The sequence below is a fragment of the Balearica regulorum genome, chromosome 8 (genome assembly GCF_011004875.1).
Source record: "Balearica regulorum gibbericeps isolate bBalReg1 chromosome 8, bBalReg1.pri, whole genome shotgun sequence".
In the NCBI taxonomy this organism is placed as follows: domain Eukaryota; kingdom Metazoa; phylum Chordata; class Aves; order Gruiformes; family Gruidae; genus Balearica; species Balearica regulorum.
Window position 1 is genome coordinate 208,947 of NC_046191.1, and position 23,255 is coordinate 232,201.

Sequence of the window (23,255 nt, forward strand, 5' to 3'; positions counted from 1 at the left end):
TAAGTATCACAGGATGCTATTGTTCTAATCACATTTTCTCCTTGACAGGGAGCTTTCCAGCCTTTACAACCACTGACATAGCCCACAGAGCACAGAAGAAAAGGAGTGCATCTGATAGACATTTAGTGACAGACATTAGCTATTTTTGATGCTGTCCACGTGTGTTGGCTCCACACCAACAAAAGGACTGACATAACCACAGGCCTCCTGAAAGTGCTATACTGGTGTCATAGGATGTCACGTTGCTGCTCTGAGGCTTGAGTCAACTGTGTAATATGGTTCAGCTGTTCCTTAATTTTCTTTTTTAGCCCAGGTGTTTGTGCCAGCACTCAGACTGCAGCCTTATGAACATCAGAGCATGCTGGAATAAAAATTTTATGTGACTGGATTCCTTTCCGTTTAGTGCTTGATAGTGAGTCACCAACAGTGCAGCACAACGTGCAAAACATGGTGCTGCTCTGTCAGACTAGTTCTTACAATAACCTTCCTCATTCAGTGAGAACTGTTGAATTAGGTACTTACTCTTCACTGCCTGGGCCAGAAAAATTGTGTATTTACCACATGGATTCTTTCACTGTCATTGCTCTAAGTTTGCAAACAAGGATTAAGTTCACTGGTCTTGATGGTTAGCCCTGGTACAGGCATTGAAAGATGCTGCATATTTTCTCTTCTGTAGGTCATTTCCCTTCTCTTTCTGCTGCAGAGTTTATTAAATGCTAAACGTTTATGTTGTAAATCAGACGCAATTATTTTTTGTTTAACTTTGGAATTTAGCAGTAAGGTGTCTTTATCCACCCAGCAGCTGATCCCACTCACGGAATTTCACAAAGTGTACTAAATCTATTTTTTAAAAGCATATGATTCTTAGTACTGTTTTATTAAAAACATGACTGCAGCTTTAGGCACACATAACAACTACTGCCAAGCACGAGTAGTTTTAGACAATTCAATAATGGCAAAGCTGGTACAGTCTGAACAGAAATTCTATTCAGAAGTGAGTGATGTGTTCCATTGTTTATACCCTGCAAATTTCTATTAATAATTGAGAAACACACTGCAAAAATGAGTGATTAAATTTGAGACCAAGGATTGATATAGACCCAGTGAAACCAAGGGAGCCTTTTTAAAATATTTCAGCAGACTTTGTATTAGAACTGAAAAGAATCTGAGGAGAATACACTGCTTTGCCCATTTGATGAGCTAAATTTTATTCTTGTTGGCTGTGTTAGTCCACCCAAACAGGCTGAAGGAAGCAAGCCTGAGTCACATGGGCCCTTCTTATGGAAAGATCCTTAATAAGACTAAGATAGCAAAAAACCCAACCAACATTGTGTTGCAGTGTTTATCACCTTTCTCCCAAGTGTGTCTGAGCAGTGAAAAATAATTCCACATTTCATATGCTACTTAGGAAAGGGATATTGTTGGCTGTAGCAACTACATCCAAATTATCTATATGAAGCAGATACAAGTCTTGCTACAAAATTGTCAGTGCTTTGAATCTGGCATCGTGGGGCTTATCTCTGTTGCTTCCTGGTTTGCTGATGTTAAAGAAAAAATACAGTCAAATGCAAAAAATGAATCCCTTTAATAATGTGCCAAACTAATTAAAAAAAACTAATTTAGGGGCTGGGAAAACACCGATATATTAGAGTCGTCTAACATTGTACAAGTAAGGCCTGAAAGGCCTTTCAGGTCTGTACAGGAGTTTGATCCATTTGGGACCAGGCTTTTATGTGTATGAAAAGCACGGTCATATTAAAGTAGAAAGAAAAACTCCGTCTTGTCAGAGTCACGATGGACGAAAGTGTACATGGCGTAACCTACAGACTCATTGCAATCACCAGAGAGTTGTCACTTTCTAATGTCACGTACGTGTACGAGTTATCAACTGACTACAGGAATTCCTAAGAGAGAGTTGATGCCTCCTAAATGATCCTATTAAGTAATGCTCCTGAACTAAGTGGGGGCTAACGAATGAAAAAGTAAATGGGGCTTAACACTGGTGAAGCACTTTCGCTTTCTCTGAGCACCAGCACACCACAGTCAATCTGAATGTGCAGAAGGTGTTTGATACCAAGTAGCAGGTTAATTTACAAACTCCAAAACAAGGAAAACTAACATAGGTTAAAAAGAACTAGCAGATTCATTCTGGTAACCTAAAACCATTCCGGGTTGAAGGTAGCATTACAGATTTTCTGTAACTATTTGCAAGTCATTGAAGATATGTCATGCATCTGTCCCAAACATTTCAATAAATTTGCAGTCTGTTGCTCTGAGATCTTATGTAGGTTCTGTCCCTAGTGCAGTTATCATTATTGTTAAGCGCTGTTATTCTTACCAAAGTGGCCTTGAGGAAAATGACAGTTTCACAAATGACTAAATACAATGTCACAAAGTTGAGAGAAAATGGAGTGATTACAGAGAAGCGAGTTCAAGGTGGTTTGCATAGATCAAAGCCTAAAGCGTATGCTAAGGGGGTTCCTGCCATTCAGTAGATAGTGCAAGAGGGGGAAGGTTGGGAATAAAATCTTTGTAATGCCTGTAATCTTTTCCACATAATACAAGCACAAGAAAATGTTTGGGAGAAGATCAATGGTCTTTTCTAACCATTCTCTAGCAACCTGATTTTAGGGTGTTAGCTCAGGGTAGTGATATGGAATTATATTCTAGCATTCTCTTACTTTCAGATAATACTTAAAAATAAATGAAATTTCCATTATTTAGGGTCAAATCAGCAGTTAGTAGTCAGAACAGTTCACAGGCTAGTCATTGACTAGTCACAAAGGAAGCTTAATCAGGTCTGCACACTACAGCTTAGCAATAATGGTACTAATAGTGATAGCTAGTGTGTACTTGATCCTCAAAGGGAAATAATAGTGCAGGTGAAAATGGCTTGGGGAAGAAATCCTGCTTCAAAGTGGACAAAAGAAGCTTAAAAGTTCAATATAAACCTCTCTTCCCATTCAGTACTATGGTTCATGCTAGCATATAATACGTAAGTTGCCGGGTGCAGACCTAGTAACTGAAAAATGGGACAATTGCCAAGTAAGAAGTCAGGAAATGTTTTCATTTACAAAGTGAGAGCTGGTTCCATTCTTAGTGCAAATGGGGTCCATTAGATTCAGTCACACCCTGTGTATTTCTGTCACACACCCAGATATCCCATTAATTACAATGCCATTGTGTTTGTCTGTGAATGCTCACATTTGTCTACATAGTTAGCTCCTCCTCTGTCCCCTTTTAATAACTGTTGTTTTTAAGTCCATTACATCATATTTTGGATACAATCCAGATATATGTGCCCTGAAGGTAAAAAGTGGACTGGTTTGCTTTCTTACTGATTTATCCTTATCTTTGTTCAGCTTTTTTGTTTTGTATTTTAGTTTTTCATTAGGAAATCAGTACTCTTCAGTGGTGATCAGGAAAGATTAAGATAGCACACTAGAGGCGATACATTTTCACGCTAGTGAAACTATGTGCATGTGACTAAAATGTTGAAGGATAACGTGTGTGTGTTTGCAGCTTGGGTGCACGGCGACCCCAGGAAAGTGATTTATCCAACTGACAGCTATGGGCAGTTCTGTGGTCAGAAAGATACCCTCAATGAGTGAGTATTAAATCGATTCACATACCTTTATTACTCATGCACTATGAATGAGATGTGAGGTTTCAAATCTCTCTGTCTGCTAGGGGTTCTTGTGGGAAGTTGAAGAGACAGTGACACTAACTGTATTTATGCCAAATAGAGTTCAGAAATAGATTAGCTGCTCAGTGCAAAACCAGACCCAAATTATGACTATAATGCAGTTGTTTTCATCATTCAGAGAATACTTTTGGTAAAGTCTCAAGATAACTTAAAGATTGCATCACTACTTGGATAGAAAGTGACTAGCTGGCTCAGCTTCTAACTGCCAAAGTCTGGATAGTTAATAACCTGTTGAGTAATTGTTCTGTCCACCTTGGGATAAGAGTAGTCCTAAGGCATTGTAGCCTGGTTCTTAGTTGTTCTCAACATGCACCAAATAACAGAAAAGACCATAAGGAAAAGCTCTTGGTTTTTCTGGTGTTTGTCCAGTTCTGGTAGAGAGGGGACTGAGTGGTCTGGGAGGCAGACAGCTGTGACCATGCCTTCCTTGGGGATATCAGCCAAATGGTTCTATTTACTTGTCTCTGTTTCCCAGTCTTTTTAAATTTTGAATTATGAGAGTTAAATTAGTTGATATCAACAGAGTACTGCTACGTGAAAAGCTTGGAGAATTAAGGAGGGGGTCAGCAGAACTGAAACTGCTGAAAGTTTAAACTTTCTTTTCTGATGTCAATGTCATTAAGTGGGCTAAGACGTAAGGGGAAAAAAAAAAGATTTCATTAACAGCTTTGAGCAGCTCACAGATAGTAAAGACTGTCAAGAAACTATTGAAGAATGATGACATTTCAGTCCAAAATTTTATTCTATTGATTTTAAGAAATAACAACTAATGATAGTGAATTGTTTTTGCCAGGATACATGTTTTATTAAACAGTGCATAGTAGAACATACCTCAGAGAAAACAATTTAACCTTGTAAAATGTCACGCAGTTGAGCTGATCCCAGTTTTAAAGTGAGCTTGAATGTGCAGTGATGCTATATAATGGCTTTGAAGCCATAGCCATGTTCAGCAACTGGTAGGAGCCACGTGCTGGTGGAAGATCAGAGGATGTGTCCTGGACTGGGGGATACAATGGAGTGAGGTGGGAGTAGGACTTGTGCCAAGTCCGCAGATGGAAGAGGGGCAGCCCTGTTAGCCCAAGCACACTTTGTCGTTAATACTGCCATCCTGCTCCCAAGGCAGAGCCCCCTCTGTGCTGCATTGCAGTGGTGGGGACCCGTGATGGCTCAAACACCGCTTACTGTGTTCTCTTGCACATTATATGCCAGCGGGGGCATATGCACCGTTATTTCTTATAGGGACACAGTACAGTCCTGGCATGGCTAGTGGACTTTGAAGTGTCATGTCAAAAGGGCAGGACTACCGCCATGCCATCTTCACTACAGCCATCTGATAATTTTCTGATGTAGCAAAGATTAACAGCATATTTTGCTGTCTTCAAAACACAGGTGTTTAAATCCAGAGATCTTAGGGTAAGCAGTTTTCAATAAATCCGAACTGAGGTGACAGCTACCTCAAGGTCCCAAGTTTCAGAAGCTGTCAAGTGTGTGGATTCTGGGGTGCAAACCCCTCAGACTGTCCCTTATTTATATCAAAGGAGGTTTATCAGCTTTATTAGCCAGTATGAGAAGCTGAAATGTTCTTGACTGCCTGGCAACAACTGAAGACATCAGTGTGTTATCAACATTATTCTCATCCTAAATTCAAAACACAGCACTATATCAGCTGCTAGGAAGAAAATTAACTCTATCCCTGCCAAACCAGAACACGCAGTTATCATTCCATTTCCTGGGCAGCTTCAGTTTCCAACCATACAAAGCTTTTGATTGATTTTGGTGCCACCTTCTGATCAACAAAAAAATAGGCACTTTTACAGTGTAGCATTTACTGATAGTGATTTTGAGTGCAGTACATACACAGCGTGTTCAGAGTAAGCAAAGGGACCACAGTGTTTTCGCAGGGGTATTTTACAGACCTCACTTCTTAGAGGCAGGACTACAGATACCTGTAACAGTGCCTAAGGTTGTTTCAGCTCAAAACTGCGCTGTGGAAAAAAAAATTCTCAAAATTAGCATTCTTTAGAACAAATACTTCTGGTTTGAGAGATGTGGCACAGAACATTGAGGGTCTGCTCAGGTTTTGCTTTTTGTCTTGTGTTTGCAATACGACCTTTCACAATAATAGAATTTAAATATCGACGTATGCTATAAATTTTTGAATGGTAGGATGTATAAGCACCCATATTTATAACATTAATTATCCTATATCGACTTCCACAGGAACAAGACCATTTTGTTTTACTTTAACATTCTGAAATGTGCCAGCCCCGTAGTGTTAATAAACCTACAGTGTCCTACAACACAGGTGAGTGAAATGCAGAGATAAAATATTTTCCTTGCCTCTTAGTCATGATGCTTAAGAACTAGACATACATTTGTTTGGTTTTAAAAATTGCTGTTCATATCCTTCAAAATATAATATGATTGTTTTATAGATGACGTGTAGCACACAATGTCTGTAGCCTGTGATGGTCAGAAAAACTAAATAGAAATGCGTAAGATTTTGTATTTTGGATAGGAGTTGAGAAAAAAAAAGTCTATTTTGTTGAATACAGCAATTTGTTACTTATTAATTCATCACAGGCAGCTATCCAGTAGTAATCAGTGCGTGCAGAACATAATTTTGATTGACATCTAGGGTTTTCCAAACTAAACATGTTGAAGAAATGTCACTCCCAGCAACAGGACTATCTGGGTGTGGTTAGAGCCTATGGTACTTTCAAAAGTGAAGATCTTGAAAGCTTGTTCTTTCCTTATGCCACAATTTATACGCCCTTTGCTGTGCTGCAACTTCTTGTGAAGCTGTGAAATAAACCCAGTCACTGAACATGCATGGGTAAAAATTATCCTCCTGATCTTTTTTACATGAGACCATTTTACTGACCTGGTTTGTTGAACAATTGCACCACCAGTTGTGTCAGCTCATCTTATGAGGCAACAGCTTACGGCATGGGGTAGGCCAGAGGAATTAGGTGCAGGACTGCTCTGATCCAACTTTGCGGCCAAAGTAATTGTACCGTGTAATTAAACTACAGGTGACAGAATATGGTCTCAGCCATCTTGACAACATTCAGTGAAGTCCAGTATTAATTTGGTAACCAATTTACTGATTACAAATGTTAATTGTCTATTTATTTGACTATCGTTTTAAAATGTTTCCCATTCCAGCTTGCCCTTACTCCCGATCCCTATCCTTGAGAGATGTTTCTGGCCTATCAGTTAGTGTGACCGTATGGACTATTTGACACAGCTGAAGAGTTGGAAATCTCCAGCGAGGAGGAGCAAGAACCCTCTTAACACTGACCGGTTTCTGTCAGAATGGAAACTTTCTCTATCAGCAGCAGATTTGCTTCAGGAAAGCAAATGTGGGGATCTGTCCACATTGCAGACACCGACAGTGTTACCCTGCAGTCTTTTGATTCTGTTACTGGAACAATTCAGCCTGTTCAGAAATACCAAGGTCATTGTGTGGGATTTGACTGGTGCTGTGGTCATGAGTCAAGTAAGGTGAAATACTTGTTGAAGGAGAGTTTGGGGGGAGCAGAGTAGTTATTCTGTTTATTTTCAAACATACAACATCTCCAAAGTGGAGAATGTTTTTGAATGCTGTTTGCTACTGCAGATGGTTAATTCTCTGGTCTTTTGTGAAAATGCTGAAGAAACATTTGTTTGATAATTCCTCTTTTGAACTGCAGACAGGGTCTTTCATTCCTGTCCCATTCATATGAAATAGCAGGAGAAAAAAATCCTAAGAAGTGGCATGGGAAGAGCACTGGATCCATAGACAGCACATTTCATTGCCTCTTTCATAGATAGGAAGCTGAAGTTACAGTAAAGTGTATACTTGTTAGTCACCTGTTGTCCCAGCAAGGACAAAACTCCACTTTCTTTGTTCCTTGGCCTGTGGGTAGTCCACGGGACTGTAGTACTCACCTAGAAAGACCTTGCAGCATCTGCCCTGTTCTAAGGATGAGTACAAGATCTTTTCACAGAATTCCTTTAGGTGACTCGTGTGGCGGAATACCTTTGAGGTAAAATACAGTTTTGTGCGTGATGTCACTCTGGTACTTGGATAGCAGAGTTTTGCAAAGGGTGTTTGGATTGCACGGCTTTGGAAACAGAGAAGGGCCTTCTAGAAAAGGCTGAAACTTGCTAAAAAGATGGACTTCAAACTACCTCACAGTATTTAGGAACACCGAGGAGTCAGAACGGCTGTACGCTTGCATGATTCCAGTGACGCACAGAGCCTTCAGAGTCTGTATATTGGGGTGGCTGCTTCTCCATTACGTAAATCTAAATCATAACTCCTGAGTGGATGAGTTCATCAAACCCCAGTCCTTACTTGATTTCTCGCATAAATCTGGTTTACAAATGGCTGTACCTTGAGTGGTATGGATTTCATTCCGGGCATGTGCACCCCTCTCGCTTTGTAACTAGGGAGATTCATCATTAGACAATAGTAAAAAGTCACATTTGAGTGATTCGCACCTAACTTGACTTGGACAATATTGGTGGAGATGCATTTGACTGAAGAGACTGTGTAGAAGGGTGGAACAATTTTAGCTGCATGAGACTGTTTAATAAAGTTCTCCTTATAAAGGTAATAGAAAGAAATTACGTGTATCCTGTGAAAGTAGCTACGGCACCACCTTGCTCATATACACTGCTGCTGATGGAAGTAGAGAAGGACCTGACAGATTTTCACCTGGTATTCAAAAAAAATGAAGTATTTTTTTCAACAGACTGAAAGCTCTGCATATCTATCAGAATGTGTAGAACCTAAGAAGGTAGAGAGTGGTGTGATATGCCAGATATGAGGAGAGACTTTGAAAGTGTATTCTATCAAAGAATTTTAGAAGTATTCAAGGGAATCAAAAAGAAAACATATGTTCCTTTCTAAATATGGCAGTAAACATTACTGAAGGCAATTCCATAAAACAGTGCACTTTTGTAGGTGGCCTTTTTCTTGCTTTTTAATTGCACTGACTTTCCTTACCCTTTCCTACCCCAGTATATCTTTACTAATTGTTTTTCTTTTCTTGCAGCTTTGTGTCTCAAAGTGCCCAGACAGGTTTGCAACCTACATTGATGTTCAGGCTTCCTACAGATATAAACCAGATCAGTGGAATTACTTCAGGCAGTTCTGCAAACCTGGTTTTAACAATCCTCGCAAGGTGTGTATGTATCACTAGGTGATGGAATAATTTTTTTCTTCAAGCAATATGTAATATGCATGATTTTACTGAGCTACATCAAAGCTTTGAATTATTCTGATTTCACCATGTAAGGAGTTGTCCCATATACATGGTTTGACAGTGATTTAATCAGGGGTCTTGTATGCACACCTAATCCCTCACTCTTTAAATGATTACTGTTTGCCTAAAACAGTATCTTCACCTACCTTTGTAGTTGCAGTACTGTGGTAAGCAGTATCCTTTAATACTTAGGTACTCCACATCGCACCTTGCAATTCAGCTGTATTAATTGTGTTAAATTCTTACGCTTCTTCAAGAGAAAAGGCAAAGGGAAGGCAAGGAACAATTGCCCAGTCACTTCTGACTTAGATGCTGATCCAAAGTGAAACAGGACTTTTCTTTTTTGTCCCTAGAAAAGGAAAGAAGAACTGTCTTTTCCCAAATCACAATGACAGTTTGGATTCACGCTTCAGGTCATGAATGTATCTTGCAGCTCCGCTGGTCAAGTTTGGGGAGGAGGCTACCGAGTCCAGTTTGGGGCATTTTCTCAGACTGGGTTAGAAACAAAAAACATGTAGTTATTCTGCTATGTATTCACTGTTCCTGTTTTTCCCCTTTTTAGTCTGTTGCTCAAGTCCTACGTGATGAAGATTGTCCTTCGATGATCATTCCAAGCAGGCCTTGTGAGTGGTTCTACTTCTTATACACATCTTAGCAGATGAGAAGCATTCATGTTAGAGCACGACTCCAGTCTGAAAAGTGTTTTGTGACAAGGTCACTAGGAGCTGTCTGTTATCTGACAGTGACATCCATTCAATTTTAAACAGTTTGAAATTATAAAGGTTTATTATAATTTTTTCTAACTGCCATCCGTGAACATTCAGTGTATGATTGGGTCAAGCTGACCTCTTTCTTGCTCTTGAATCATCACAGATAACAAACGTGTTACAGCTCAAATTGTGCCTTCCAACACACATGGGCAAGCATCCCCATTGGCATCAAGAAAATGCCACGAACTTAGGAAGGACCATATTGCCAACTGTTGAAGTTCAGATGATACTTGAGCCCAGTTACAATGCAGCTCACTTTCAGCTGCAGTGCTGCCTGTGCAGGGCATACACAGGAATTAAGGGGCCAAAACCTGGTTTTGTCACTATGGTTAGCAGGTATTTCTGAGTAGATAACCACAGGTCCCAGAGCTCATCTCAGCTGCAGAAGTGTAATACCAAGAGTATCTGTCACTGACCCAGAAGCTCATGCAAATAAGAAACTGCTGTTTATTTTTTCCATGCATTAAAACAGGCATCATGTAAACCAGGGACAGATTATCAAAAAGAGAAAATATGGATTAAATTTTTAAAAAATATTCAGAATTTGTATGAAAACTGATGTACTGACCCAGAAGACAGAAAATAATTTGCAAAGAAGCTATTACCTTCTTTTAGACTACAACAAGGGGCAAAGATTACAAAGGGAGGAAAAGAGACATGTTACTTAATTATTTCTCAGAATAATTGGTGGGGTAGATATTCTAGACTGAATATTGAACCCTGGCATCAGTATTTATTGGAACCTGATAAGGAAAGCACAGAATTGTTATATAAAGTTAAAGTACAGCTGTGTGGGACGACTGACCTGCTCTTCCCTTTGGAATGAAAACCAGGACTTTTTGCAGCAAAGAGCAGGGCAACATAAATGAGCATGTAAACATCTCTCCTTTTCTTTCTCTTTTCTAATCTCCTCCTCCCTCTGTCTAACCAATAGTTTCTGTCTTTTTTCCATTGCTTCCTCTCCGAGAATATCTAGTAATAGTGGCTGGTACTGGAGCTCATCTGGCATATGAGGAACTGACACTTGCTGTTATGTATTGTTTTGAGTGCTAATACCATTTATGACCAGTCATATTGAGTCTGTCCCTGGGGGCTTGTTCGATTATTACCATGAAATGACATATTTGAGAAGCTGCAGTTTTTGTAAGCTGCCCAGATACTGACAGACAGTTAAGTTCCTCTTTATTACAAATTCTTAAACTGCTACAGATACTACTGTTGTTATTCGGTAGGACCTAGAATCTCCAGTTCAAAGCTGTGATCCCACCGTGCCTGAGCTTGGACAAAAAGCCCCAGAGCATAAAAATCATAATATCTTGAGTATAATGGCCTTTCCAACATTTGTCAAAGTCAACATATCATTAGATAATCACTTGAAAAACAATTGACCGTGAATCTGAAATGATTTAAAAATGTTACAAAAGACAAGCAATAAAAGTGGAGCTTGACATTAAATGTAATATGCATGCTTTGTTTTGATATTTTGAATAGTTCTTAAGAGATGCTTCCCAGACTTCTCCACGAAGAATGGTGTGCTAACCGTGGCAAATCAGACTACTTTCAAAGATGGAAGAGGGAAAACAAGAAATGTAACTGATCTCAGGGAAGCTGCAAAGTAGGTTTTACCCTTCTTAACTGCTCGTTTGTTGGATTCTGAGATTGTGAAATCATTTAGGAATTGAAAAAATAATCAGAATCCGTTGTAGCAAATGGCTCAGGGTACCCAGGCAAAACTTGCTAGTAAATGGTCTCTCTGTGCCTGGGCACTTGCAAAGCTCCAGTATGGAAAACCAGCACTGTAGTATGCAGAAATGAGCAAGGAGCCAAAAGTTTTGGTCAGATTGTCTCAGAGTGACTGTCAGTTTTTAACTCATTCTTGTTGTTTTTCCGAGCAAAAAATAGTATCAAAGAAAGCTAAAGGAGGTTCAAAATTAAATCCTCATGCTGCAGGACTCAGACCAGCCAGTAATGGCTCGGTTATTCCTTCCTATGATGGCCTTTCCACTAACATGGACTGTCCTAGTACTTTGAGCATCTCACTTCTTGTTTTTAGTACGTGTCTAAAGGTCAAAAAGCAATGTACTAGGCTCTGATGCATGACAACACCTCCCTTGCAGATGGACAGCAAGCCTCTCCAATCCCGGGCATCTACCAGGATGAGAGAACACTGCTGCAATAGCCTCACTTTTTCAGCTGCTATCAGTCCTCAGCCTGCCTGGAGCACAGGGGTACCTTTTCTTACCCCTCTGTCCAAGGCTACCACATTCTAGCACCTTATCAGCACTGACCACACCTGCGCCTTATTAAGTTCCCTCCTTCTGGCATCTACAACTACATTGTCTGTTCAGTGATAAGAAGATCCTTCATTTCTTCTTAGGAAAACTTTGCACTTTGCAGGATAGGAAAACAGTTGCATAAAGTCAACATTTTGCTTCACCGAGCTGTTTCCTGCTTCTCTGCTCTTAGCAGTTCTGGAGTCACAACTGTTTGGCTCTTGGTACATTGCAGATCTTAACAGCATACACTTTTCTTGTGACATGATAAGCAATAGTTAGTACTCATAAAGCTTTTTTAATAAAGCTTTTTCAGGAGCTGTATAGACATTATTACACAGGTTTTTTCTTTGGCATAACTGTGATTGATGTTAGCTTGGTTACAGAACTGGTACTGGAGGATAGTAAGATACTCTTATCACGAGCAAAGATATTTCAAATTCTTTCACTGACCCTATTTGTTGTTTAAATAAATTGTGCTTTTCTACCTAAAGCAACCTTTTCTTTGGTTTGTCTTTTCTCAGTGGCATCAATAATGTCCTGGATGCAAGATCAGTTGGAATGAAAATTTTTGAAGACTATGCCATTTCTTGGTATTGGATTTTAATGTAAGATTTTAATGGATATTTTTAATTTTTTCCAAACTCACTTTGGAGCACGCCGGGAATTAAAAAATAGATCATGTATGTGTTTGTTACCAATCCTACTTTTAAACTCAAGGAGCAACTGCAATTTCCTTTCATCACGTGATAATAATGTTGTTGTGGTTCTGTATGTGAGGTAAGGATAGCACAGCATACAGACATAGAGTGCCAGTTGATCTGGAGTAGCTTTTTAATATTCTACCAGGCAGAAAAACAGGAGGTGCTGTTGCAGGACCCATCTGTGTGGTAATTCCAAAACTGAAAAATCTTAAATAAGATACTGTCAAACCAGTTGCAGTTGCTAAGTGTCATTAGTATATATAAAACCCACATAATTTCTAAATTCATACTAGCAATATAGAATTAAATCCATTATAATCTATAAATCCAATATAAATCCATAAATCAAATGCAGCAGGCAAAGCACCATCAAGAACAAAAAGTATTGAACAGTATTAAGTTTATCTTGCAATTAATACTCACTAATCACCAATTAGTAAAAACGTGGCACTGAAACAAAAGAATTAGCTATTTTGCTGAAGCAAGTATGTAAGTATATGTGCATTCTTAGTCTATTAATATTGGTTTTGATGGACCAGGGTGTTGATGAATTTAAACAGGAGCAGAAGTCTTTGCCAGGTGAAAGCCTATAACATGCACATATTAAGCGCACATTATTCAAGCCTGAATGCAAATCCACAACAACAAATACATAAACTTTAGGTAATAAACTTCAGGTAATAAACTTCATATGGAGAATTAGTCAGTTCAGAAACATAAGTTGTCAGCTTTTAAAGGCATTCAGTCACTGATGGGAGGACAGCTTTCTCATAGTCTGATAACTTGCGCACAATAGTCAGTTGCAAGAAACTCATATTCAGCAAGCTTGGTTCTCTCTAGATCTGTTATTGAAACGAGGCTTATGGTGCAGATTCTTTCAAAGGAGATATCACCGAACAGATAGGCTGGAGAGAGAATTGACCGTTTTTTGAACAGAAATTCTAAATACTGAAGCCAGCTTCCACAGTTCAAATATGGTATTTTTATAAGGAATTGTTGTTACTTTTAAAATAGTTGGTTAGAATTGTCTTCGCACTTTTCACCAAATGATAGCATACATAAAATTATTTCTGGACAAACATATTTAAGTGCCAGGGTTTGGGTGATGACAATGAAGGCCTGATAGTGAATGGAGGTGGGATTAAAAATTAAATATGGAATTGCTCTGGTCTTTTTAGCATACCCCAAAAGAACTGCTGCTCTCAAACCTCAGTTTAAGGGAACCAGTCTACTGAGGACAGTTGTTACCATGTGCTCAGTTTTGGTGTTACTAGGACTCGTGTATATCTAAAGATAACTTCAGATAAAGGTGACTTACTGCTTTCAAGAATAGAGTCATAAGCTCCAAAACTACAACTTTTCTTGAGGAATACATTCTGAATTTCAAAGAAGCCATTCAGAAAGGGAAAATACATCATGCTAGGAAGCCTTTAAAGGGCTAGGACTTAACACTGGCTTACAAAGGTTTAACTAAATAAGCTGATGTTCTTCCTCTTGTCCCTCTGCCCATCTGGCTTAGTTTGCCCAAAACATCTGGTTTTGATTGTTTATGATCAGGCTGACCCATTTTTTTATCTTCGGTAACTGGCTAAATAAGCTGGGAATGTTCAGAAGAGAAGTTGCAACACAGGCAAAAAGAGGTTTTAAATTTTTTTCAATCTGTTCTGATACAAAATTCTGATGTAACATCTACTAAAAATTCTGAGAAATTAAATGTTCTGTGAAGCATCTGAGCTGGATGTTTGTTGGATGGGATTATTATTCACATTGCTTTAGAAGGCCTCGCTGAGTAAAAAGACCTTTTGCAGTCTTTTTTTCCTTTCTGACTTGCTTTCTGGGAGTGAAATAAAAACAAGTATTTCCTTACCACAGACTTCATAAAGAGAAGACACTGTAGATGTCTTTCCTAGGGTCCCTGTTGATAGTTCTTAACAGTTTCTTTTTATGCATCGCGATGCCCGGATCATTTCCTCTTCAGACGGGTAGAAAGAGTCACTGGTTTTCCTCCTAAATTTAATTTTTTTTTTCCAGGAAAGCTCCTAGAATGTTACTTTACTAACATTATTTCTTTGCAAGTAGGGATTTTTAATGGAGGACATAAAAACCAGCAACCTCCCCACACATAGCTATTTCTCCAATTTAACTTTCTGTATTGTAGACTAGACCATGGCCTGAAAAAGGCAGTGAGTTGTTCAGCTGGTGTAAATGAACAAAAAGGCATTGTACTAGTCTCATTCAGCCAACCTGAGGACCTAGTGTATACCTACATTTCTGGCTCTGCCCTGTGAGGTCATCATATATAAGCTATTTGTTTCTAACAGCAGATAATAGCCATGAGGATGTATTTCATAAGGAAGACTTTGAAATATAGTTTTACATATCAATCTTAAGTGAGATGAAGTGACCCTCACTTGGAGTAACAGGCATGAAGAAAGTGAAGATTCTCACACTTGTTTTTCCTGTGTTTCTGTTTCTTGTCTTTGTAGTGGGCTGTTCATTGCAATGATTGTGAGTCTGCTCTTCCTTGTGTTATTGAGGTTCACAGCTGGGGTTCTCTTCTGGATTTTCATCTTTGGTGTGATTGGAATTATAGGTTACGGTAGGTGTAATCTTCTAGCCTCTGAGGCTATTTTTCCATACTGCTTAAGTTTGGGCAAGGAAAATCAGTAATTACATCAATTAAATAGTACAATTGGGAGAATTAATGCCTAGTTTTAGACACAGTTAAGTGAGAAGGGCTTAAATGGCAGTGAAATTTAGTAAGAATCCAGCTGTGCTGATACTTAGCACCAGATGTAGTAACCTGAATTATACCCACAGTATGCTTAGTCTGTATTCACTTGTACTGATATTTCTTCTCCATATGTGTGATGTTATAATTGACAAGTCTGACAGTAATGCATTTTTGGTTTTTGCTTACCTGACATACTGATGACAAAAGACTTGGCTTGTAAGATACTTCTAAAACTTGTCTTTGCACTCTTCAGAAACACTCATTTTATATTGATTGTTTTTTTAAAAGGCATCTGGCATTGTTACTGGGAGTATGATCATCTTAAAGGAATACCTGGCTCTGACCTCACTGTTTACGATATTGGATTCCAGACAGACTTCAGAGTGTACCTGCAACTGAGGCAAACGTGGTTAGCATTTAGTAAGTGCCCTTTAAACTTGATATCTGTTAATGGATATTTAAGAGAATCAATCACTGTCTTGCTACAACTTCTGCCTTGTCAAATCTTCTCTTCTACATATGTTGCTCAGAGAAGTAAGCAGAATTCTCTTTCTTTGTATGGTGCAAAAATCTACTTTTTTGCAAGGAGACTAGTCTATTTGTAAGGGGAGATAATGCAATCACACTAGCGATGAGAGTGAAAAATGCTTGTGTTATTAGCATTCCACTTCCTGTGTGTTCAGTCTTCATAATGGGGAAGTAGAAAGCAATAACTAGGTTAGTCCTGATGAGGTTGCATAAGGACTGGTATTTTTCTCTCCCAATCTGCTTATTCTCCCTCTTTGAGTGCCCCAGAAATATGATTAATAACTCTACACATCTTTGTAGAACTGTTTACATTCAGGTTACTGAATTTTCTTGGAGGCTGATGTAAGACAGTGGAATGAACCATTGCAGATTTCATCACCTTTATTTTCAAAAGTGCTTCATTGCCTTCTCTTGCAAGGGCAGTGTATTTAAAACAAAATCCTACTGAACCAAGACAGTCTACAGCATACACATCCCTCCCGAGGGAAGGAAGGGTAGAAGAGAGAACAAATACCTGTCAAATATTACTTGCACTGCTGTTAGTGCTCTGTTAGAAGGCACGCAGACACTCAACTGATGATGAACAGGACATAAGCTAAAACACTGTCTCTCCCTATTAGTAGATAAATTAATAGAGCAGTAGTTCACTGCTTAAGTCTTTTCTCTGCTTTGTGTCTTGATTTAACTCTGTGTTGGATCACTGAGCTCATGAGGCATCTTTTACATATTGTTGAGGCAGAGCTTTTTAGTGTGCTATCCCTAGAGAATATTAGGACTTTTTAATGTTTTTCCTCGTAGCTCTGCAATTTCTTCCCCTGCCCGATTCTTAGCAACCAATGTATAGTTTATCTAGAGGTCAGTGTCACTTTCAGATGAGTAAATTGAGGTGCTAAGTAATCAAATTATTTTTCCAAAGTCACTCAGCAAAGCATTTAAATATCCTTGAAGAACATGTAGGTCTTTTAGTCCTAGTCTAGAACTCATCATGTACATTGCTTTCCTTTTTCACAATGTTTGGGACAAGCTACATTAACTTAACAGAGCTGAACTGAAATGAGACCAACTTTAAAGAAATCTGATTGTGTTCCTTCATGGGGAACCCTATTAAAAAAGAGGTGCTGAAATGTGTGTAACAAAAACTTTGATCTGAGCAAAGTCTGTGGCTCTGAGCACCACAGCAGTCACTTGCCACCTGCAGTTCTGATGGCTAGGGGTACTGGTAATACCTGGGATCGCAACTTAATGTAGTCTGTGACTATCCGGGTCTGGATTCCGAGACTATGCCTAAGCTGTGGGACCTGAAACCAATTCCCGTGTCCCTTTGCAAACCTCCAGACAAGCCAAGGCTTAGGGATACTATCCTTTCTGTCTTCTCTCCCTCCACAGAACTTCTTGGTTTCAGCTGGAGGAGACAGATCCTGCTGAGCGTAACCATCCACAACTGCTGGGCTGGTTTAAATGTCTGTCTGAAGCCAGAATTAATGGATATGTCTCAGAGTTAGAGGAGATGTTCTTCAGGCATTAAAGACTCTGTCTCCTCTAGATGAAGTCCATAGAATTTTTTTACTTTCTACTGCAGAAGTAGGTTTTGAACTGATACAAATAGAAATCAGACTGAAGCAGACTCTTTAAACCACATCTGGGTTATGATTCAAACACTGCTCATAACCAGGAGAGGAAATGTTCTGAGACATGATGCTGTCAGCTCTCTGACCTCAGAGCAAGTTTGTATGATAACAGCAGCACAACTGGAAGGTGAAAATAATTTTTCCAAAACTGTCCTATCTTAGCCTCGTCTTATTTTTTTTTTTTACTCAAATGAGGTGAAAGGAGCGCATTCCAGTTTAATACTGAAACAAACCTATTGATGTAAGTACATCTAAAGGTTAGAATGATATATATCAGAAAAATGCACTCTTCACCTCCTTTTTATTTATTTTGTTGTATCTAAATACTACGAATTAGCAGCACTGGAGTATAAAGATGCAAAATGGTAGTTTATGAAAAGTAGAATTTGTTAAGTGTGAACTGTATCTAAGGCCAAATACTACAGTCACATTTTGGTAAATTATTATCTTTGTCTGAGAATGATATGTTCCTTTTTTCTTCTAAAATTACAAATGCTAATGTCAGAGTCCTACACATTCTGAATAACTCTCTGCGTGTGGAATTTCCCTATACTGGAACTTACAAAACTATGAAATGGGATTGAAGATTGGCAGGTGCAGTGAGAGAAAGAGAGAACTGCTCTAGTAGAGAATTTTATAGAGTTCATGAACAATACTGTAAAATACAAGGGGGGGAAAAATTAGAGATGCAGCGTATTGGTTCTATTCCTGATAAATCTAACTTTGTTTGTTTACAGTGATAATACTTTGTGTTGTTGAGGTTATAATCATACTGATGCTGATCTTCCTAAGGAATCGGATACGGATTGCTATTGCACTCTTGAAGGAAGGTAGTAGGTATGTTTGTCTGATTTTAATATAATTTGAATTTTATTAAATGGTCTCTAGGGTACACTCTTCTTGAGCTTCATCTTGCACTACCAAGGGCAGAAAGCTGGAGATTCACTGCTGAACACTGCTAACATGTTGTGATTATTTGTCAGACAGCATAAGGTTGTCCCCTCCTGTGTCACTCTTAATGGACTTTTACATCTCTAGACTGAGACAGAAATTGATGTGCTGCTCTTAACCTCTTGGTTGTACATGACAGTTCCCTTGCATCCCCCCCAGCACTTACTGGTTTAGCAGCAGTAACTGAATAAATTTGTTTCCTCCTACATTCTGGAAATTGTCTCCTATGAAACAAATAGCATCAGAAGTGCCACATGTCATAGGAGAAATACTATAGGAAATAATAAGAGACAAAAAGGCTTGTCATAAGCTTACAGAGTCACTGGAAAGAAAATTTAGAGTAACAGCAAGAGGTAGATGACAGGAGTGCAAAGAGAACCTGTAGTTTCAGTGAACAAAACACATGCTCTCTGAAATCACACCCAGTGAGATACCCAGCTGGAGGTGTTCGCCTCCGAGATGGCTGCAGCCACTTTACCCAGAGGGGCTGTGTCAGCTTGCTGTCTTACAGAGGAATCGTCCCTGGCAGAGTAGGAACTGGCGTCCTTAAGTTCCTGCTCACTCGTCGCATTCTAGCCACAAGAAGTATTAGTAGAATGTTAGCCTCTAAAACATGTTGATGTTAAAAGGAGCTCTCTAAGCTGTCAACAGTGAAAAGCTGTTACTCCTTCTGCCTGCCAATAGCCAAAGGCGAGCACCACTCATTTGTGGCACGTGCAAGGAAAGTCACGTAGTCACAGGAAGGCGTTAGCATGTCCTGGCATTACAAAGGCAAGTTGAATGTCCCTGCCCCAAAAATAATACTTCAGGAGGAAAGGGGCTGGGAACAGAGTCCTCAAATACAAAGTAGTTAGAAGTAGTTTCAGGTGTGTAGGAGCTGAAGGAAGAGCACAAGAGCTGAGCAGAGTGGGGCAAGGAAATAAAGGGTAACGTCTGCAGTGGTCAGCAAGGAGAGGTGATTGAAATGGATTTGTGACCTGGAAAGAGCTGGATCTGTGAAGTAGTAATAGAGAAGGAGAAAGCAGAAAACAGGCTTGAACATGGCAAATTGATAAAGTTGACTGTAGTGCTGTTGATAAAAGCGGAGAGGTAGAAACGACAAAGTGAAGATGGGAAGACATTTGACGAACAAACGTGCAGTATTCTGAGATCCCAGCACTAGATTATGCTACCACTATCAACAAGTAGCTCAAAGTAAAAAGGATGATGCTAGAAGAGGACTGATAAAAAGCTTGTTTCTTAAATTGTTGTAGCTTACTGATATGTTTTCTTTCTTTCACAGGGCTATTGGCTATATAATGTCTACATTGTTCTACCCAATCGTCACCTTCATACTCATTGCAATTTGTATTTCCTACTGGGCTGTGACAGCTGTGTATCCTTCTGTCCGTGTACCTCTCTGGAGGAACAGGCTTCTGGTCTGCAAGACCAGAAAATTGTCTGCTGTTTCACCTTAACCAAACCAGTGTTAAGAGGGCTATTTGGTCACTTAGCGCTTGCTGCACTGATACACTCTTCCTCATTGCACATTTACATGCAATGTACAAATCGGACAGTGAATTTAATTTCATTAAAAAGAACCGGACTAAAATTCATGCCAAGGCTGACAGATCATACCAGGCCTTGTGTACTACATAAGGTTGACTTTAAGGGATAAAAAAGGGCCCTCAGCAAAGAGTGAATGTGGCCTTTAACGTGGTGCATGTTCTGTAGGCCTCTTGTTAGTGGTCTCTTAGATAGCAGGGGATGGGGTGGGCTCCAGGTGTGTTTTGTTCAGAAAAGTGTAGGAAAGGAGTGAGAGAACATACGGTGCACTGAGTCCTCTCTAACAGCAACCACTATCTGTTTCTTGTCGGAACAGCGAGGGTTTGGCAAGGTATCAGAAAGGGGAAAATTGCTTTTTGAAATCACATTGTTCTTTCGCATGCGAAGAGGGTCCGTTATTGCTGTTCAGGACAATGTTAATTTATCCTTGTGCTCTGTGTCTACATCTACCAGAACACAAACTGTCAGAGAAGTACTGCATAATCTGCCTTATCAAATGTGTATGTGCAGGAGAGACTGAGTCAACTTTGAAGATTATTCCCCTTGCCAATTCCGCTCAGGGGTTATTACAGCTCCAGGATGGAGTTTGCCTTAGTTCTCTAATGAGTATTCAGTCTTGTGTATCAACCCTCCATATGTGTCTCTGCACAGCAAGAACAGTTTTTCCGTTATCTGCACAAGTTCTTTAGAGCTAGTGGTTACCCACTGCAGAATCCTAAGTTGCTCAAAGTCTATAGTTCTGTGATTCCTCCTTAAAATATTTCATTCAGTTTTCTGGCTACATCAGGAGAACCTGTGTATAAAGTAATGGCTAATCAAACACTGTGCAAGTACGCAAACATGACTTGTGATCCAGAGGTAAGTGTAACAAATATTTACCTATAGTGAATGCTATACTAATTGCATTTCTTAATCACTTTTAAATGCAATGCTAGTGGAAAATGTGCATATTTAAAGTAGTGATTCCTCATGTCAAATCTGAAAATAGTACTTAGTGTTCAGATAACACTTCTTTGTTCAAAACAATTTACAGACATAAACTAATTTTTCTGCTAAACTGTCCTATGAGGCAGGTAAATATTAACCGTCCTAATTTACAGGTTGAGAACAGAAGACACAGAAGTACAGGTTTATTTGAAAAGATGTTCTTGAATACATGAGGATTCTATTTTGTGGTCCTCAAAAGGCAATGGAAGACTTTGAAAGCTGTGCCTCAGACCTGCCCAAGGACCAGGCATGTTTTGAAGCAGAGGCTTAGCTTCTTTTGGCACAGCAATGACCTTTATGAAGCTCCAAAAATATTTGCCTTTTTTTTTTTTAAAAAAAAATTATTTTGTCTTCAGTCAAATGTTTTAACTTGACTGTGGGGTTGAGGTTAAGTATTTTTTGAAAACTAGAAATATTTATCAAATGCTATATCAGGGTTATTTTCAGGTGTTTAAATTCCAATGTACTGCTGTGGTTATGTATATCCCAAACAATTCCCCACACTGCTGATGTCTGAACACTAAAAAAGAAAGGGATTAGAAACTGACTGGCTTTATTTCATGCCCAAACTGAGCAAATACATGAAATGAACAATAAAAACAGGGAAAAGTAATTCAATGTAAACACTACTCATGTTTTAATACTCTGAGATAGGTAAGGGAAGTTGTGACCACACCCACAGCTTGTATAAAATGGCATAGCTCACTTGAGATCAATTCAACTGTGATGATTTACCTAAACTGCAGATTTGGCCTCTGTTTTTCAAATCATTGTGGGATTTTTTTATTTATGTGAGCAGGTTTTCTTTGATGAAACTGAAGTGTTTATGTATTTTAAAAGTAGATGTCCGAAATTCAAATTCCACTTTTGTAGGTTTTAGGCATGTGATGAACATGCATAGTTTAAAGTTAAGGCCTGCATAAGACATTAATATGAATCCTTAAATATGTAAACAGGTTACATAGTATTGGAGTGCAGTGTTGAATGAGCTAATGAAGCATCAAGCAGAATTATGTTATTCTTATTAAACTGCTAAACTTCGGAGACTGTGTACCCAGAATTCATTGCTTATCATTGTGGTGTTTATTTTTCTTTCTATACAGACTTTCAACACAACCAATGTGACTAAATTGTGTCCGGGTGCTCAGTGTACTTTTGCTTTTTATGGAGGAGAAAGCCTGTACCATAAGTACATCTTCATCTTCCAGTTAGCCAATGCCTTTGTTTTTCTCTGGCTGGTGAACTTTGCAATTGCACTGGGTCAGTGTACCCTTGCTGGTGCCTTTGCCTCTTATTACTGGGCCTCTCGAAAACCAGCTGATATTCCACTGTGGCCGCTCTTCTCTTCGTTCGGGCGAGCAATACGGTAAGACTGTGGAGCTGGATGTGAGCATTGTCATGTATCCAACGAGTGCTCTTTTTGCATCCAGGGAAGCCGGACTTAGAATATCAAACGAAAATTATTAGTCAGCATTGTGGTTTAATCTCGGTAGGCAGCTAAACACCACCCAGCCGCTCCCTCACTCCCCCACAGCGGGATGGGGGAGAGAACTGGAAGGGTGAAAGTGCAAAAACTTCTGGGCTGAGATAAAGACAGTTTAATAGGTAAGGCAAAGCTGCACGTGCAAGCAAAGCAAGACAAGGAATTCATTCACCACTTCCCATCGGCAGGCAGGTGTTCAGCCATCCCCAGGACAGCAGGGCTCCATCATGCGTGATGGTGACTTGGGAAGACAAACTCCATAACTCCAAACATGCCCCTTTTCCTCCTCCTTCCCTCCAGCTGTTACTGCTGAGCACGACATCATATGGTGTGGGATATCCCTTTGGTCAGTTGGGGTCAGCTGTCCTGGCCATGTCCCCTCCCAACTTCTTGGGCACCCCCAGCCTGCTCGCTGGCGGGGCAGGGTGAGAAGCAGCAAAGTCCTTGACCCTGCTCAGCAATAGCTAAAACATCAGCGTGTTATCAACAGTATTCAGCACAAATCCAAAACATAGCACTGTGCAAGCTGCTATGAGAAAACTAAGTCTATTCCATCCCAAACCAGTATGAGCAGGGAAATGCAGTTGTTAGGGGGAGGCTAAATCCTGTAGCCCAGTAGCAGCATGGCTGCTGCAGCTCCATGTGCCAGGTCCCACCAATTACAAGGCTGAGCACATATTCCTAGCAGGCT

At 39.5% G+C, this 23,255-nt stretch overlaps 1 protein-coding gene across 3 annotated transcripts in view; it reads left to right on the top strand.

Annotated features, from left to right (window-relative positions):
• SLC44A5 (solute carrier family 44 member 5) overlaps positions 1–23,255 on the top strand; it is a 99,218-nt gene that overhangs the window by 66,229 nt on the left and 9,734 nt on the right. For all 3 annotated transcript variants that reach the window (XM_075759084.1, XM_075759085.1, XM_075759083.1), the window contains exons 4-15: positions 3,523–3,607; positions 5,927–6,011; positions 8,752–8,880; positions 9,524–9,584; positions 11,223–11,346; positions 12,529–12,612; positions 15,195–15,307; positions 15,731–15,862; positions 18,336–18,435; positions 19,832–19,924; positions 20,865–20,952; positions 22,185–22,447. In XM_075759084.1, coding sequence (XP_075615199.1) covers positions 3,523–3,607; positions 5,927–6,011; positions 8,752–8,880; positions 9,524–9,584; positions 11,223–11,346; positions 12,529–12,612; positions 15,195–15,307; positions 15,731–15,862; positions 18,336–18,435; positions 19,832–19,924; positions 20,865–20,952; positions 22,185–22,447 — 1,357 coding nt within the window. The remainder of the gene's footprint in view (positions 1–3,522; positions 3,608–5,926; positions 6,012–8,751; positions 8,881–9,523; positions 9,585–11,222; positions 11,347–12,528; positions 12,613–15,194; positions 15,308–15,730; positions 15,863–18,335; positions 18,436–19,831; positions 19,925–20,864; positions 20,953–22,184; positions 22,448–23,255) is intronic.